We start from the raw sequence: 19617 nt of genomic DNA, 5'->3' as shown, positions 1-19617 counted from the left end.
TTTGGATTCACTTCTCTGTGGCCTGGGAAAAAACCTGGAGAGCTTTTGGGCATGGTGGTAAGTTCCACTTGCTTGTATCTTGTTTATTTAATTTGATTAAAACTAAAAGCCTTTAAATGAAAAATTGTTTAAAGAATTCTCAACTAATTTCTTTTTAGGCAAGTGGTATTTTGCCTACTTGCCAGAATGACTGTCTTGTTTAAACTGCAGAGGTTAAACAAAAAATACTTTTCCTCACTCTTATACATTTACAAAGTGGATTAATGAATACCCAATTGTTTGGGAAATATCTCAACAGAACAATTATTTACCTGACCTGTCTCTTCAAATCTTTTTCTGTCTGCGCTGTCAATTACATATATCTGTAAAGTGAAAGAAGAAGGTTATTTCAATGAGCAGATATGGAAAAAGACAGGGCAGTACATATATCTGTAAAGTGAAAGAAGGTTACTTCAATGAGCAGATATGGAAAAAGGGCAGTTTCTAGCGAAGGAGCAGATGATTCCTCATTGGCAGAGTTCATGTTAGCACAGCATACAGAAACTGAGCTGGTCACTCGTGTCAACAATGGACACAAAATAAACTGATTAATTAATTAATTAAGACGCCGAGAAGATACCTCTGGCAAAGCTCCAAAGTAAGAAGTAAGGTGAGCCAAGCAGGATAAAAATAGCTACATTTAATGGGAATTCACTAAGCATTCTTTATCCTAGATTTACTCTATTAATCCTCATTATCACTCCATGAGATAGGTTTCATTTTTTTAAATATCTATTTTTATTTATTTGTCTATGCCAGGTCTACTTGTATTGTGAAATGTGGGATCTTTAGTTGCAACATGCAAACTCTTAGTTGCAGTATTTGGGATCTAGTTCCTTGACTAGGGAAATGAACCTGAGGCCCCTGCATTGGGAGCATGGAGTCTTTACAGGGACTATAAATTAAGTTTTTCCGAGGAGCTTCACCTTAGTGAAATTAGTTGACTCTGTAGGCAGAAACAGGTTAACAGAGGACATTTACACCTTGGGAAAATATATCACTGATGAGGCGTCCCTATATTTAATTATTTTAATGAGCATGTGACACTGTTAAGAAATAACCACAGAATTCTTCAAAACTTGTACACATCCACGCATGTGTGCTCAGTTGCTAAGTTGTGTCTGACTCTTTTGCAACCCCGTGGACTGTAGCCCACCACACTCCCCTGTCCATGGGATTTTCCAGGCAAGAATACTGGAGTGGGTTGCCATTTCCTTCTCCATCTAGATTTCATTTTTATCCCATTTTATACATAAATAAACATAAGCCGAAAGAAGTTAAGTAACTTGGCCCAAGTCATGTCTAGTACTTGACAGAAAGGAGATTCAAACTCAGGCATACGTGACAACAAAGTACCCAGTTTTTAAAAAATGATTTATTTGGGTGGGCCACATTTTAGTTGCGGAATTTTGACTTGAAGCATGTGCAACCTTTAGTTGAGGCATGCAAATTCTTAGTTGCGGCATGTGGGATCTAGCTCCCTGACCAGGGATGAAACCCCGGGCCCCTTGCATTGGGAGCATGGAGTCTTTGCGACTGGACCACCAGGGAAGTCCCCTCAGTTGTTCTTAAACATTCAGCTATTTATTCTGTGTCCAAAAAAGGAAGGGATGGTGCTTGGAGACATTTACAAATCCTGTAGTGCTCGAACGTCATCCTTGTGGAAGTACCATTTTGATTATGAACTGTAAGCTGTCTTCAGGTTCCAGTGATGTCCCCCTCATTCCTACCTTCAGAGGCTGGGAGGTTAAGATCAAATACTGGAAACAGCAGGTGTAGAGGCTTTGCCAGAGTAAGAGAAATTTTGTGACTTACTGTAAATTACAAATCCCAAGCTTTCTCTCCCATCACTGTATTTTATTTCTTGCATAAATAACATTGATATAACAATAAGGGAAATTAGGTAAGATCAAAAAAGAAAGAAAAATTACCTATAGTTACAGAACCCAAGAACATTTATTATTTTAATTTCCTATGAAAGTTCCCTTCTAATTCTTCTTCATATGGAAATTTAAGAAGAAAATCAGGTATATAATTTTGTAGTCCTTTTTAAAATCAGTGTATTAAATGTTCTCCCAGTTGCTAATCTTAAAAATTATCAAAATTTCAAACTCTCTCTAAGGAAGTTAGAATTGTTATTAAACTCGCAGTATAATGGAAACATCCTTTTAAAATAACATATTTATTTAAAAACACAATGAAAAACAATCTTCAGCTCCCACCTTTACGAGGCTTATAATTCTGTGCTACTCTGAAAACTTGCACTCTCTTGAAAGAAAAAAAAATTAAAATTCCTTTGCTTAAGTTATTGTTGTTTAGTTGTTAAGTCGTGCCTGACTCTTTGCAACCCCATGGACTGCCAGGCTGCACTGTCATTTAGAGTCGCTAGTGTTAAACATTATACCAGGGACCAGGTTCAGCCTTTTCTCTGAAGACTACCCTATGTTTCCACTTGTGTTTCCTTCAGGGAGAATCACAGGAAGAGGAAGGATGGATGTGTTTGGTCTCAGTACTTATTTGTGGTCTTATTATTGTTATTGTTAATATTACTCTGACTCAATGTCAATGCATACCACAGAGATACAAAATTTGATACTGTGTGGTTATTCACTTTGCAGAACATGCTGGTAGCTTATTTTTCCACTGGTGTGTCTCACATTTTCAAAGTAGCACACACAGTATAAACACAGATGTAGAAAGAAGGAATGCAATGGGAGAGTGAACCTCAACACAAAAGATCTGATTAGAACTACTTGGGAGTCTAGAGTGGATTAAAATGATATTCACTCAGGCAAGAGAAGGAGATGATGTCTGGGAGGGAAAAAGGGTCAGGTGATGCCTGGGAGGGCGATCTGGGCTCAGGTTACAAAGCAGGAAAACATGTGCTTGGGGGCAAAAGGTATGAGTAAGAAGGTAACAGTAGAAGAGGCTGAAAATACAACTAAAGATACAGTTAATGGGAATTCACTGGTGGTCTGGGGGTTAGGATTCAAGGCTTTCACTGCCTGGGCCTAGGTTCAATTTCTGGTCAGGGAACTAAGATCTCCCAAGCTATGCAGCGAGGCCAAAAAAAAAAAAAAAAACCAAAAAGATAGTTAAGAAATCAGTGTTTGGAACTTCCCTGGTGGTCCAGTATCTAAGACAGCACTTCCAAAGCAGGGCGTCTGGGTTCGATCCCTGGTCAGAGAACTAGCTCCCACATGCTGCAACTAAGAGTTTGCATGCCAAAACTAAGACCTGATGCAGTCAAATAAATAAATAAACTTCAAAAAAAAAAAAAATCAATGTTTGATAAGATTAAAAACAGATGGGAGAGAATAATCAGAAACTAAAAGAGAGTTTTAACAGTAGACAAAGAAAGATGACCAGTCAAATACCAAAGAATTCAGAGGCTTAAAGTCAACAAGAAGGAAGTTTTAACTTTTAATTATTTGCTAAATTACTTGCTGGGCTTCCCTGATAGCTCAGTTGGTAAAGAATCCACCTGAAATGCAAGAGAACCCAGTTTGATTCCTGGGTTGGGAAGATCCCCTGAAGAAGGGAAAGGCTACCCATTCCAGTATTCTGGCCTGGAGAACTCCATGGACTGTATACAGTCCATGGGGTTGCAGAGTCGGAAATGACTGAGTGACTTTCATTTTCAAATTACTTGCTATTTATTGCTTTGACATGAAATTTCACAAAAACATTTTCATTAAAAGATTCCAAAGGAGGATTTTCCTAAGCTATACATAAATTTTCCCTATCATTTAGCATTTTTCTTACATAACTTTTATGAAATTTGAAAACTACCGTACCATAATTCCAGGAGGAAGGCTATAAAACACTGCCCCACTTATTAAAAGGGCCAAGTGAAAAAGTCATAAGCACAAGCCCATCTCGTGATCCTACAAATCTGTTTTTCTGTGCTGGCACATGCCTCTCCTCCTGGTAACCCCCTCCCCAGCGCTGCCCAGTTTCTTCACGCAAGTATCTGTTTCTGGTCAATAGCTAAGGATAAGTGTTAAGGATAACTGTTCAGTCGTGTCCGACGCTTTGTGACCCTGTGGACAGAGGCTTCTCTGTTCCTGGGATTCTCCAGGCAAGAATACTGGAGTGGGTTGCCATTCCCTTTTCAGGGGGTCTTCTCTGACTCAGGGATTGAATCCAGGTCTCCTGCACTGCAGGGAGATTCTTTACCGTCTGAGCCACCAAGGAGGCTTCCCGCTCTGGTTAAGAACAGCCTTTTTTTCTTCCTTTCTTTTTCTCATTAATAACATGGGTGTTAAAAGAAAAAAATAACATAGGTGTTGAACCAGTCATGCAAAATATATATGTATATATATTTAAATTTAATCCAAAAACAGATAATCAAAAAACAGTATCAGAGAAAGTTAAATACAGTGCTTTTAATTGATCTTATAAAACTCTATGGATCTTCAAAAATTGTCATAAACCTACTCCAAAACTGATAATCCATGGCACTCAGAATGAGAATGATGCTTTAAGCAAAGCCAATTCACATCTTCATTGGCAACGGCTTTGACATTTTTATTTGGTTGAGGGAAGACCACCTAGAGGAAAAGATTTTCTTCTGGATGGAAGTTCAGCCAACTCTGCATTATCTGGAGACTGATTATCCAGCATGTGAATGGGGGGCTCTGTGTTTCTCCTCTTGCTTCTGGGCCTCCTCCCTCCTGCTGCCACCTTTTGGCCAATTTATTGCTCCTGAGTATTTTTCCACCAGAGGGGTAGGCAGAGACAAGAAGACATGACACTAAAAAGTGTGGCTTTTTATTGAGCACAATAAAAAAGTCTAAGCAAAAGTCTAAGAGGAGGTTGAACCTGACTGACAAGGAAGTTTTCTGGATAATCTGTGGTTTTCAGTTATGTGTGCTCTAGTAGTACTGATGCTCAAAGTGTGAATGATGTGATGGAGATAATACAAGAGACGGTTGTGGAGCTCTATCTCACTTGATGTCATTTGGATATGGAAATGATGACAAATTTTATAAACTATGTTGTGTTTAAACATAAGACTAGTAATGATAAAGTAAATGGAGTTTGGTAGTAATATTAACATATACCTTGAAAAAAAGTGATGTGCTTTTAATCTATCAAAAGGCCGTTATTTCCTGGCATGAGAGAAAGGGAAGGCATCCTACACCCTCCTTTCTGTCATACCTCAGGGTTAATTTCTTAGTCACTTCCCGCAAATTAATAAAGCTAAAGTCAGATGTTCTCTCAGTGTCATCATTCCTGAGAATAACTCTGTACTTTCAGGAGTTGCTCTGATTCTTTCAAACCTCTAGAGAAACATACAATGTTCTAAAGTGGGAGTTGGCACTCTTTCTGTAAGGGGTCAGGTAGTAAATATTTTCAGCTTTGTGGCCCATACAACCTTTTACAACTATTGAACTTTGCTGCTGCAGTGCAAAAGCAACCATAAAAAGTAGGTTAAAAAAACAAAAAAAGAATGTGGCTGTGTTCTAAGAACTTTATTTATGGGCACTGAAATTTGAGTTTCATATCATTTTCAAGTGTCATGAAATCTTATTCTTCTTTTGATTTTTTTTTCCCCAATAATTTAAAATGTGAAAACCATTCTTAGCTCATGAGCTATACAATAACAAGAGGCAGGCTGGATCAGTTTGTCGACACCTGCTCTAAAGCAAGAATCTATTATGGCATTCTAGAAAGAATTGAAAAGAGTTAACCAGGCAACGAAATGTGTCAAGCCTCAACCCTGGTCTTCTAGGCAGCGTGGAGTCTAGGATAATAGGTCTTTTCAACCAACAGTGGAAGACTATTAAATACAGACAACCAACCAATATAACCCATCACCACTGCCACTCCAAGCTGCTACAAAACGGGCAGACAGGCTAAGAGTCACAGGGCCTTAGAATCTGACCCTGGGGACTCAGCTGCTCCTCAAGACTTATTTAATCTCAAACGACACTGGAAAATAACAAAAGGTTTGACTCTGAATCCAAAATATTGTCAGATATGGCAGTGCAGTATACCTGGAGAAAGCTCCTATAGGGTTATTCTGAACTGATTTTACGATAATTCCCAGATGCTCTCTCTCAGCTAATGGGGAGTGCAGAATCCAAGGTCATATCACAACTCCCTTGCAGTCTATCCTCAAGGTGTTAGAATGATTTAAAGTTACCCTGACCTAGAAGTTTCTGAGACCTCTTCATGGAGCCTTACAGACATTAACGTCCTCATATACAGCTCTCATTTGGACATTTCTTTCAAAGTACCTAATGGAGCAGGTGAACAGATAGAACTGTGATTTCTCTCAATCACCTGCTGTTCCCCTACTCTTGACTCAAAAAAGCAAAAGAGAATCTATAGCTTTTTCTTCCCTCCAGTTTTATTGTGATATGATTGGCATAGAGCACTCTTTAAGGTGTATGGTATAATGATTTAACTTGAATCTATAGCTTTTTTTTTACTAGCCTTATATCCTGCAAACTTGCTACAATCACTTATTAGTTCCAGGAGTTTCCTGTTGATTTTTGGGATTTGAAAGACCGAATGTTTAGTTTTTCTAACATGTAGTTTCCTATAACAATTTAAAGGCTGATTTCTACACTTCAGGTATTTGTAAGTGAAATAATATGATGGCTTATATTTGATTTAAAATACTTAAAAAAATAAAGTGGTGGTAGGGGAGATGAAACAAGATTATCAAAAGTGAAATTAAGGAAGCTGAAGGATGGGGTTTCATTACTTTTTTGACCTCTACATAAATTTAAAAATTTCTAAAATGATATTTCAAAGCCAGATACATTATTTCAGATTACAGAAGAAGTCTCTTTCTGTATTAAAAGGGAAAATTTTTCTTTTCCCCCCAACATTTCTCTTCTGTTTTCCTAGAAGGTATACAATACATTTTGGAAGAATAGTTGGCTGAACAGATGGATAAATGGATGGATGGACATGTCTCATCTTCTTCTTATCCATTTAAATCTTCAACTTGGCACCAGGAATATACTGGAACTTACCTTCATCACAGGCCAGAAATATGATGAGCCTTTGTGATGCCCATCTCAGTACCTCAACTGTGTTTACTGATTTGATGATAGTTCAATTTTATATTTTGGTATTATTTCCCATTTAAGAATTGGGAATAATAAATGAAATTGCTACTTCTCATAAACCCTCTGTGAAGCAGATGCTCCATCCTCTTCACAGAATTAATAAGCCCCTGGACTTGACCACAATGATACAGAACCTCAGAATCTGAGAGCTGAAAGGGAATTTAGAAGTTATAGAACTCCACATTCTACCTAATGTCGGAATCCATCTATAATGATGATCCATTTCATTTATTTGGTACTTTTCTAAGCACTGCGGATAGAACAGCTGGGAAAAAAAAAGGCAAAGTTCCTGTCTTCATGGAGCTTACATTCCAGTGGGGGAGAAAGGTAATATATAAAGATGTGTCTGAGGTGAGGGACTATACCATGAGAATATCTAAGGAAAAAGAATTCTACCATTGGAAACAGTGATGACAAAGGCCCGGAGGTGGGAGCATGCCTGTTTTCTAGGAATGGCAAGGAGGCCAGTGTGGTTGGTACCAGGTGAGAGGAGAGGGGCTTGAAGCCAGCAGCTGGGGGGCTTTGTGGGCCACTGCAAGAACTTTGGCTTCTACTCTGTGCTGGGAAGCATGTTTTGACAGGATCACTACAGCTATGGTGTTGAGGAGAGACTTCGGGGAGACAAGGCAGAACTTAGGAAACTAGTTAGAATGAAACTGCAACAACCATTGCATGTTAGCAGTGGAGGTGGAGAGAAGTGGGCAGATTCTAGAAATGCTCTGAAGGTAGAACTGACAGGTTTGGCTGACAGAGCAGATGCAGGGAGTGAGAGGAAAAGGGGCCCAGGGTGAGTCCAATGTTTTGGGATGAATGGGACTGCCATTCACTGAGAAGACTGGAGGAGAAGCAGGTTTGGGGAACGGGTGGATGAAGATAGGAATTTGGCTTTTGACACACTGAGACTGAAGGGAATTACTAGCCATTGGTGTGCAGATGTCAAATAGTTAGCTGGCTGTATATGATACTGAGTTGTGGGTTGGAGAGAATAGTTTGGGACTCACCAGCACGTAGGTGGTGATTCACACCTTGGAAGTGGATGAGGTCACCTAAGCTGAGACTTAGAGAAGAAAAGCACAGGCCTGAACTTGGGCACTCCAACATTTGGAGGTTGGGAGATAAGGAAAAGACAGCGATGGAGATCGAGGAGGGGTAGCAGTGGGTGTCAGACGATGAGATGGCTGGACGGCATCACAGTGAAATGAATATGAACTTGCGCAAACTCCGGGAGATGGTGAGGGACAGGGAGGCCTGGCGTGCTGCAGTCCATGGGGTTGAAAAGAGTCAGACACGACTGGGCAGCTGAACAACAACAGCAAGCCAGTGAGACAGGTGAAAAACCAGGACAGAATGGAATTCTGGAAGCCAAGGAAAGACAGTGCTTCAAGGACAGCATTCCAGCTCTGTTCCATGGGTTGACAGTTCTAGTGAGATAAGTAATGAAACCTGAACATGGGACTCGGCACTAAGGATTCTCAGTGAGCCTGAATGGAGGGTTCCGAGTGCCTGCACGGAGAGGAAGTGAAGACAGAGAGCACAGAAAACTCTTTCAAGGAGTTTGTTATAAAGAGAGGCTGAGGAATGGGACAGTATCTGGAGGGGGGGATGTACAGGAAGACGAGTTCTTTGTTTTAAACAAGAGCAACTACAGGATGTGTGCACGCTGATAGGAGTGAGCCAATAGAAAGAGACTCATTAGGAAGCAGTCTTACAGAGGGAAGCTGTCTGAGATGCAAGGCGAGTTCTATTGACTCTGAGGATATCAATGTGTTTTGCAGCTTATTGTCCCTCATCATAATTAAATTCAAGCTTTCAGTCAGAGGTCAATGGAAATATTATGTAACATTTTTTCCTACCCAAGCTCACGAGAGGCCCTGGTGTTAGGGTATGACCATGAGAGTGAGTGGCTGAGGTGGGGTGGATGACAAGCTCGCTGGAGGGGAGCTGAAGGAGCTGAGACTGAAGTATCGGATAAATCGTACATAGACAGTGAAATTTCCAAGAATCCTAAAACAGTAGTTCTAGAGAACTTGGCAGTGAGCAGGGAGCTCGACTCAGCCTCTGCCTGCGTGAATGCTGCCTGAGCTGGGAATCCCAGTGCATGAGCAGCTTCTACTTCTGGACAGTCACAATTATAGGAAACTTTGTCCTTATTCTGCGTTAAACCCTAACAATCCCCAAAGTGCTCTTTGCCCGGTCCTCTAGAACTAGTCACAATGAAACTAACTGGAAACAGTTCTAAGGACTTTCTCTTCCAGGAAGGACATCTTCAGGTCTTTCAACCATTTCTCATACATCCTGGTTTCCAGGACCTTCACTATCTTGATTGCCCTCTTTGGGATATACCTGACTTAATGATTTTCTTGGAGTGACGGAGTCAGTGGCTCTCTCTTCTGACTTTTCTGTTGTTCCAATCACTATGGTAATTAATAAATACTTTATTTGCCAGGGTGGGTGTGGGCACAACACTGTTACTGAGCGATAGCAAAATATCTTACACAAAGCTCCACAATCTGTCTGCTAGCCCTAAATTCATCGTGACAGAGAGCAATGTTGTGGCAACGGAATTATTGACAGGATAGATCATCACAGGGTAAATGTTAGCAAGACAGGGCAGAAGAGATTATGAACTGATGAATCTGAAGGAATACTTACAAGAACATCAGTGTTTTCAAAATAATTCCTCCAGTATGGTCTGATTTTCCTCTGTCCGCCAATGTCCCAGACATTCAGTTTAAAACCTTGTGATTGTACACTTTTGATGTTAAAACCCTGAAACAAAAACACCAAGTTATTTCAAAACAGAAGGGATATATGTATACCTATGATTGATTCATGTTGCAGTTTGACAGAAAACAACAAAATTCTGTAAAGCAATTATCCTTCAATTAAAAAAAGAAAAACACACCAAGTTTTACTAGACTTTGAGATCACATTTCTGACAAAGGTACATTTACCAGCTATGTTATTTGTTAATTCTGAGATACTCTGCGGGATAAGAAACAGATGATATTGAAAACAGTTTGCTCTGATAGGGAAGAAAAATGTACTTACACGTGTTCCCATCACTTGGGTCGGAGTTGGTGCTCATGACATCATGCTGAGTGCACACAAGCATGCCACTACTGGGAATGAGAACTACTCAGATAATAACACAAACCACCTTCAATCCCCATCAGTCCTCAAGATGCTAACATTTAATAGGATATTACATGTAACTAACAAACAAAGCTGAATCTGCAGACTCAACAGAACAGAACTAATGCGAAATTTAAAGAGTCAAGAGCTACGGTCTGGAAGACTGGATTCTTCAAGAGCAACTCAAAATGAAAGAAATTTTCCTCATATGAACTGATCAGGAAAAGGAAGGAGCTGAACTTAGGACACGAAGGGGGAGGCTGGTTTCTAACTAGAGTAGTAGCCCTCGTGCGGGTGGTGATGAAAACAAACCAACAAAATGAACATGTGAAACTGTTCTTTAATAGGTATCTCTGATGAACTTGAAAGGTTCATTTTCAGGACAGTGATGCCAGGTGGAACTTTGGGGCAGGTGAGCCAATCAGGGGCAGACAGAATGGTGAGCTGGGAGTTTGGGTGCAGAGAAACAAACTAACAAGAACTTTGGGGTTTGACGAGAAGGCATTTTATAAGCAAGAATTTAAAAAAAGAAAAAAATCTTCTGGCAAGAACGACATAGTGAAATCAGGATTTGAAAAACCCAATCAACAGCTTGCTCCTATAGAAGTGACATTTCATCCAGAAGAGCTGGAGTTAGGTGGGTCTGCAGATGCCTCCACAAACATTTGCCTCTCCTGGCAGCTTGCCAGCACAGAAGGACAAGACACAGGCAAGGGTATAGGAACATAGCCACCCAATTTCCACCAAGGAGACTCAGTCACTGGAGGACAACTGGGGATGATGCTGACTACAGCTCCTCGAAAATGCCAATGACTGAGTAAATTAGAAGTTTTAGAACTCTTAAGGGAAGTGCCTTACGCTTATTGTAAAAGGTAGCTTCATTCTGACTCATTGACAAAACCACTTTTATGCATTTAAAAATCCTACACTTAACTATGTTATTAAATGTCAGACAATGAATCCTTTCTGGAATGAGGGAATAAATAAGAGTAAATCCTGGAATTTGACCATATGTTAACTGTCTTAAAAGTCTGTAAGTCACCAAACCTAACAAATCTGCTAGAAATTATTCTAAAGAAATAATAATGAATGGGTGCAAACATTTAGAGACATGTACTGTAATAGTACTGACATATAGAACAACGTAGAAAGACGTTCAAGACGTTATTATGAAGTGAAACAGATGATAAAAAACAGTATACTCTGTATGAGCCATTTTCCACTTTTTATTTTCAACATGCCCACCAAAAAAACCTAAAAGGATACAGTTTCAAATGTTAACAGTGGTTATGTCTGACTGGGCATTATAGGTGATGTCTAGTTTCTCAATTTTACATATTTACATATTTTAAATTTACTATTGTAAGCATCTATTATTTTTTCTAATATAAAATAAAAACACATCATAGGTGTGTTTTAAAAGACTAAATACAAAAAAAAAAAAAAAAAGACTAAATACAAAAATACATTTGTTCTAAATACAAAACCTTGACTTAATATAGTAACACATCAAATAGAGCCTGAAAATTAGAACTGGAACTTGGGGTCCATAACTAGGACTTGATGTTCCTCCTCTCAGTATTGACCTCCTCATTTCAGTGGTGCTCTTGACAGAGACAGCCTATCTCTAATACTTAAAAACAAAACAAAACAAAACAAAACAACGTAGTCCTTCTTTTTCTGGCAGAAATCCTGACACACTAATAGGTGTTTTCAGCTCGTCTAGACTAGACTACTGTAATTTGCTCCTCCTCAGGCTATACATTAAATTTGTTCAGAAGCTGTAAAATTGCTCATTTGGTAGCAGTTGAAATGACTTTTCTGTAAAGAGCTGCAAATCAGTTAAGACTCGCTGGCCATCAAGTATACATACCAGCATGGCCATTCAAACAAGACATCGAGCTCATCGTAGGACAGTGACAGAAAATGCTAAATAACTCTGGTTTTGCTAAAACCTCTTGTCCAAACACTTCAAAGTAAGACCAACAGGGCTGTAATTAGTTAGGAAGCCCAAAGGCCTGGCCAAAGGTCAAGTTTTCTCAGGATTTCTTGTAGGAAAGGAGACCTAAAGAAACCTACTAGGGTTCTTCCAGGCAGGACTTGTCTGCAGCATCCATGCTGGGAGTACCACTAGCCTTGGCTTTTGCTTGCTTAGCCTTAGAAAAGAGGAGGGTTGATGAGACTGGATTTAAAAATATGGGCAGGGACTTCCCTGGTGGTCCACTGGCTAAGACTCTGTGCTCCCAATGCAGAGGACCTGGGTTCGTTCCCTGGTCAGGGAACTAGATCCCACATATTGCAACTAAGAACCAGAGCAGCTGAATAAATAATAAAAATAAAATAAGAAGCTTAAAAAGATAAAAGTAATTGGGTTTTTTCTTTTAAAAATTGACATACGTTTGTATTTATGAAGTCTGAAAAATATACACTAACAGTGGTTTTTCTCAGGGTACTCTGCTTTTTTTTTTCTTTCTCTCTGTGCTTTCTGTATTTTCTACATGTATTGATTTCAAAATCAGAGAAGAATAACCAGGATCCCTCTCTGGTGTTCTTAGTAATTACTGTGTTCTAAATTGCTTAAGTATCTGTGAATTTGTAATATTGGATCTTCCACAGAGACTACTTGGAATAAGATTTCTAAGTTGATGTGTATTTTTCTACAAAATCAGAGAAGATAAGGCTATTTCTAAAAAGGAATCACTTAGATCTGAGGGAACTGATGTGTCTTGATATGTATAGACATATATATTTAAATGATTTCTTTTTAAAAAATTGTTGTAAAATATACATAATATGAAATTTACCATTTTAACCATTTTTAAGTTTGGTTTACTGTTGTGTAACCATCACTGCCATCCATTCATCATCTTGCAACTCTGACACTCTATGCCCATTAGACAATAACTCCCCATCCCTCCCCATCTCCAGCCCCCTAATCACTACTGTTCTCTTTCCTGTCTCTATGAATTTGACTACTTTAACTATCTCATATAAATGGAATCTCTTGATATGTTTTTGAAATATGAGATTATTTTGAAATTGCATAGACTTTTCTCAGTAACAAAACTTACAAACAGACACAACTCTATTCCCCATTTTGTCTTTCACTTGCTATTAGCGTCTTCCATGTGTCACGCAAGCATGGGGGCGAGGCAGAGCTCACCTGTGTCGGTGTGATGTGGCTGATGTCTTCAGATGCCAGCTGCTTCAGAAGAGTGGTCTTGCCAGCATTATCCAAGCCCAGGAGAAGGATTCTCACCTCCTGGTCTGGTGCACTTTTCAGTTTGCGCAGAATTGAGAGTAAGCCCTTGAATAACCATGAAGAACAGAGGTTACTTTGGGGGCACTGACTTTGATATTACTGGGTATCTGAACATCTTCTCCTTGACAAGAGTTCTTGGTTGTGGAGAGCTTATTGTTACCCATTTTAACATCATTTATTCCATTTGCTTATACGTTTTTGGCAGAAGCACTTTAGTAAATTCAGCAACTTAATAAATAGCTTAGCTCATTCTTGTTCCTCTTATTAATCCAGCTTAGCAGTTACCTTAGATCTCCTGGGAGTATGTACTTGTAACCAACTCATATTCCTGAAGCCCTTTATATACACTTAAGAGTACAGACTCACCATATCTGACTGTAGGAAACTGATTTTTTAAATTTTTTCCCTTTATACTAGAGTGAAGTTTCTTGTGGGTAAGGACTGCAGCTTTCATCTCCCACAACGCCTGGCACGACACCATGATAGTTGCTGAACTAAACAGAATTACCCACCCAAGTTAATGCATGATTTCAAGGTACTATTTCAAAAAGTCATAGAAAATTCTACTTGGGCTTTTTAGAAAAAAGACTTTGTTTCAGTTCTTGTTTAAGCCTTCATCATTCAAAATACTCTATCATCTTCTAACTTTCACATGATCCTTACAGGATGCACATTACAGATTTATCTATGTTCTTCAGATGAAGAATCTAATATTTAATACAACAGAGACATTGAGGAATTGAAAGGTCATTTTGGAAGCAAAAAATATCAAAATTTAACCAGGATATTTTTGACTAGTAATCTCATATTTTTGTTTCTGGTTTTTGTTATTACTCTTTTTAATGGATGGAAATAAGTCATGTTGCTTTTTAGCTAAAAACATAAGAAAAATCTTATAAGATAGTTGTTGTGTCTTGCAGCTGACAATCATTTTCCAGTGAGGCATAGTTACATCAAGAATCAAAGAACCCCAGAGTTTAAAGGGCATATAATCTAATCTCCCAGCCCAAGCGGAAATTCCTTCAAACTGAGTCTTAGAATTATATAAAATGGTTATGTTTTTATCCACTTTGCATCAGGAAATAACTCAAACCAGTCAGTTCACTAAGATCAAACGCTAATTCTGTGAAATAATTTTCAACAATTGAGACTTTGGACAATGATATGCAAATATGCATAATTATAAAGAATTCCTTTCTGCTTCAGATACACTTTGTTTACCACTTCTAGTCTTGTATTCACACTGATCACATTAATCTCTCCATGCCTCAATTTTTACCAGCAATAAAATGTAAGGTTTAGGTTAAGAGACAAATTCTATCCCACAAGATTTTGAGAATAGAGAATGAACAGATTTGAAACAAACAAAAAAAGATAAGCAAGGGTTTTTTTTTTAATGGCATATTTTTTTTTCTTTTTATCTAATCCAGCCTTGAATTATTTGACACTATTCCTTTTTAAAACTCTATTTATGAGCAATCTCCCTAGCTTCTATTAGCTACATTGCAATCACTCATTTATAATACCACCTTTCAGAACAGTTAAAATTAGAATTCTGAGATCCTCAGGGGACTGGTGATATAAAAAGGCTAAGAACAGGGAAAATACATTGTACTATTCCTCCTGAGTTCCTGATTAGATGTCCTCATTACCCCTTCCAATAAAATTCTATAATAGCTGGAATTTATCACATTGGTACATTAAACAACAGTATAAGAAAAGAAAGTTCTTCTCATGCATCATTTACTAGTGAAGAAATTATGAAAAAAGGTATGTTTTCTATAAAATATTTTCAAGGTTTAAAGTAAACAAATGCTTTATGTTTTTCCTCATGTGTCTTTTTCAAAAAAATCACTAAATACAAATACTGCTTTCTATAGGCTGAGAGCTTTTACACACTCATTATGTTCGAAATTGAATGATTAAAAGAAAAATATAATTTCTATTCATCTTGAAAGGAGAGAAGCAAAGCATGGGTGAGAAAGAAAACATTCCAACTACAGCTAAGCATTATTAATCTAATGGTATAAAAAAATAATATCTCTACATTTCCAATGAGCAATTTTTCCTCATTAGGAGACAATAACTTCACATGTTTCACTTTTAAATGAAATTACAGAGAAATGGAAAGTTCAGCTAATATTTTCTTCCAACAAAATGACAAATGGCATCTCAAGCATGGTCTCAGCAAGACAAATGCAAATACAATACAGCATCATATTAACCCAACTCCTGAGGACAGGGGATCACAGGATTATCAGGGTTTGCTAAATAGGGAAGACGGTATTTATAGATATCAGGGTTCTGCCTGAAAGGGACAAAGTAAGCTGATTTAAGAGACTGGACAAAAGTGCAGAATAAGTCTACTCTGTGCTTCTATTCATATATATTTATATTTTAATGTCAAACGAAGGGAAACAGCCATTATAAGTCAATTTTATTATGGGGCTGAGTTTTGAGGTATTCAGTTCAGTTCAGTCGCTCAGTCGTGTCCGACTCTGCGACCCCATGGACTGCAGCACGTGGACTGCAGCATGCCAGGCCTCCCTGTCCATTACCAACTCGAAATACAAGGAAATGAATCTTTAGCGTACTTTCGGTCAATATAATCTATTCATTCATTTATCTTAAACACCCATAATGTGCCCCAACCAAGTACAATGACAACAGAGATAGGATCTCTGTGTAGGATGTGTACTCCTATGATGTGAAATAAAGGCAATTTAAGAAAGAGGAACTTTAGTTAATTGGGTATTGTGGGTTATCAGCAATGTATCCACACAAGTTACCGCACCCTGGTGGACAGAAGCATTCTGACTCAGCCACAAAACATTTGAACAGTTTTTTATAGGCAAATCATGAACAGATATGCTGTTAACGATGGATATTTTATCTGCCTCAGTTTAAACTCAGCCACTGGCAGAGGCCTAGTGTGCTGACCTAAAATGACACAAACTAGGTCATTCAAAGAAACTGGGATGATGGAGAGGGAGACAGGAATATGTTGGTACATGGAAAATATATGTGGCTGTGAGGAGCAGCTAAAAATTAAGTATTAAAATTAGTAAGCCAACTGGCAAGTACATGCACTCCCCATAACTACCTTAAACGGAACAGACTTTAATTTATTTTTACCTCACCAAAAAAACACTGGTGCTGCCCAATGAGGCCTTGTTAATTTCCAGGAACTCCTATAGTTTTGTTAGGGAGAACTTCACCCAAATCTTGTCTTCTTTCTCCTTATCTCTCTACTAAATAAATACAGTGTTCCCTGAGGAACAAAATACTGGCATCTCCTCAGTTGGAGTGGGTTCTTACTTCATCAGTCTTAATGAAAAATACATTATGGGCTTTAGAGTTTCATAGACTTTTATTCAACATCCCAATGGGTAACCTCCGGCATAGCTTTATCTAGAAAATGGGAACAATATTTATATCTCAAGAAAAATGCTATGAAGATTCAGTCAGATGATGTATGAAGCATGCACACAGAGGGAACTCAAAACAGTTGTTGTGTTTATATGTTTCTACTTTTCACCGACCATTTTTGACCAGAAAACATAAACTTGGGAACAATCTTCAAATGTCAAACATATTTGATAAATACCACTAACTTTATATATTCAGAAATTACTCCATAAATAATTCCTGAATGGAGGATTCATCTATTAAATAACAGTGATTAGTTATGCACAAAAATTACTGTCAACTTAGTATTTCACCAAGGACTTGGTATCCTCAGGCAGGGGTAAAATAGCTGACCTTCTAGGGGTTCAGAGAAATCAATAATGGGTTTTTGTTGCTGTAGTCCAAATTTTAAAAGAATAAATATATATTAGTCATAGCTGAAGGATTAAGACAATAAATAAACCTGGAACTCTTGTAGAGTTACTATGGGGACTCATGGTTATCAGATATGACATACTTAATCATACCACTGACCCTTTAAATTCCTTGTTCCACTTACAGTTCTAAGAATAGCCATACTTTTGGAGATGGAAAAAAAGTGTATTTTGGAAATCAGATGAAGACTCCTGAATAATTTGCCCTAATTCCTTATTGTTTATTGTAGGAAAAAAAATAAAAAAAGAAAAACAAAATCTGTCTTGATCACTGAATACAACAGTTGTATACAATAGTGTTGTATACACTGTCAATTTGTTGTATAAAGTGTCAATCTGTACCTGGAAAAATAAGCAGTGGCTAATTTATTGTGGCTTGTAATTATAAATTAAACAATCATGAAATTACACAGGCCACTTCACTGATAAACTGGGAAAAGTTAGCCAGCTGTCATGCGTTTCTCCTTTATGATGCCATCCCTTTCTCTGTTGGCTTGGCATGCCTTTTTCATTTCAATTCTAGTTATTTTCTGTGTAAATATTTATGTTTGTACTCATTTGTTGAGAAAAACTTAGCCTTTAAATGGACAGCTCATGTATAAACGATTAATAAAAAGCAAACATGTAAAAATCTGTTTAGCCTGAGGTTAATAAAACTGCAATGTAGCAAGTGTTGAAATGTGATTGGCAACTTCAGATCCAATAATGTTACTTCTTTAACAATCTGACAATGTTAAATCAATTGAAATAAATTTTTCCTATCAAAATTTACTCATTGGATGATCTAACCAAGTGTACATGTGTTTGTTTTTTTTTTTCCTTCTGGACATCTAGCTTTTTCTTCATAAATCAATAGAAGTGGTTCAACAGTTCTAAAAGTCAAAAAGGGACTGGAGTTGGGACAGGGAAGTAACTATAAGCTTGAGTGCTAGCTCTCTGCAGTTGGTAAATTTATCAGTCTGCTCCAAACGCTCCAAAATAAAATTTTTCTTCCACTAGTTTTAAAACCACTCAATTTCATTTTAATACCCTCCAATTAACTGCAGAGAAATCAACAAGGAACAGTGTCAAGCGTCAAATACGTCACATAATTTACGTATTTGGGAAAGCTTTATTCTGGCTTGAAGAGAAAAAGCTAGCCCCAAATTGATGGTCTCTCTCCCTTTTTAATCTACTCCAAACTGAGATTAAGGCCTTTGCTTCTGGTGTGGTCATATGCAAAGGAAGGTGACAACAGGTCCGAAGTAAATACTAAGGATCCGGCAGCAAATCTGCCTCCACCAACACGTACTGAACAGGAGACTGGCTATCACCAACAACCAGACCTTGCAGAACCCTCAGCAAATAAAAAACTCGGGACTGCAGAAGCGCGCCCGACACGCAGACACAGAGACTGCTTAAAATACACGAGACAACCCTTCCGAGCGGCACCTCTTTGTGTCCGGGGATTTACACCCTTACCCCCCAAAGGCCCTCACACAGCAAAGAACAGGAGAGCTAGGCTACCATCTCCCCTGGTACCGCCAGCACGACCTCAAAGACAGCAGCGCTGGCCCTTCTCCCCGCTTCTAGCCGGGCACTGGTGAACCCCACTTTCCTGCGGCACTTGGAGGCCGATTCCTTGGGAAGATTTAATCCTGCGTGCAGAAGCTGCTCTCCGCAGCTCCTAGGATCCGCCCTCATCCCAATCCCCAGAGTAATGATGGAGCCCTGGCTGCGTACCGCGACAACCCAGCACCCTTCCAGACCCTTCCCCTAGTTTCGGACAGGTTGCAAGCCCCGCCTTCCTCCCCAGGCCCAGATTCCCTCCAGGGCCCACACTCGGGGCTCCCTGCCGCCCCCCGAAACCAATCCAGGACCCGGACATCAAGCTGAGCGCCAGTCCGTTCTCTCCTGTCTTTAAGCGCGGTGGCCTCCCTTGGGCCAGGGGGAGGGAGGCAGGTGACCGACCAGATCCGGAGGGACCCAGGCCCCCACACTCACCATCCTCCCGCCGAGTCCCTCCTCCTCCTCCTCCTGCCTCCCCCGTTACCAGGGGCAACTGCTACGGCGCCGCCCCCGACGTCCCCCGTACGCACGGCGGAGGAGCAAAGCAGCAGGACGGGGCGGGGTCCAGCTCCTCTTTCCCCAATGTGCGCAAGCGCGCCAATGTGCCCTCCCACTGCGCAGGCGGGCTGCTGGAGCGGCCGGAGAAGGAGGCAGGCTGCAGAGACCTGGGGAATGGTGAAACCTCGCCCACGTGGCCGGCGGG

General features: G+C 39.3%; 1 protein-coding gene across 2 annotated transcripts in view; it reads right to left on the bottom strand.

Moving 5' to 3' along the window:
• The window catches only part of ARL3 (ADP ribosylation factor like GTPase 3), a 29742-nt gene extending 10236 nt beyond the window's left edge, over positions 1-19506 (bottom strand). Inside the window, exons 1-4 of one of the 2 annotated variants that reach the window (XM_043475563.1) lie at positions 19350-19505; positions 13426-13569; positions 9780-9896; positions 312-362 (exon numbers count right to left, since the gene is read on the bottom strand). In XM_043475563.1, the coding sequence (XP_043331498.1) occupies positions 312-362; positions 9780-9896; positions 13426-13569; positions 19350-19352 (315 nt within the window). In that variant the 5' untranslated portion in view covers positions 19353-19505. Of the gene's footprint in view, positions 1-311; positions 363-9779; positions 9897-13425; positions 13570-19349 lie in introns of both variants that reach the window. The other variant, XM_043475564.1, reaches the window with a different exon arrangement.
• Positions 19507-19617: the final 111 nt, after the last annotated feature.

The sequence above is a fragment of the Cervus canadensis genome, chromosome 8, assembly GCF_019320065.1.
Source record: "Cervus canadensis isolate Bull #8, Minnesota chromosome 8, ASM1932006v1, whole genome shotgun sequence".
NCBI classification, from domain to species: Eukaryota; Metazoa; Chordata; class Mammalia; order Artiodactyla; family Cervidae; genus Cervus; species Cervus canadensis.
Note: the sequence above shows the minus strand (reverse complement) of the source record. Positions and strands in the feature narration are given on the sequence as shown.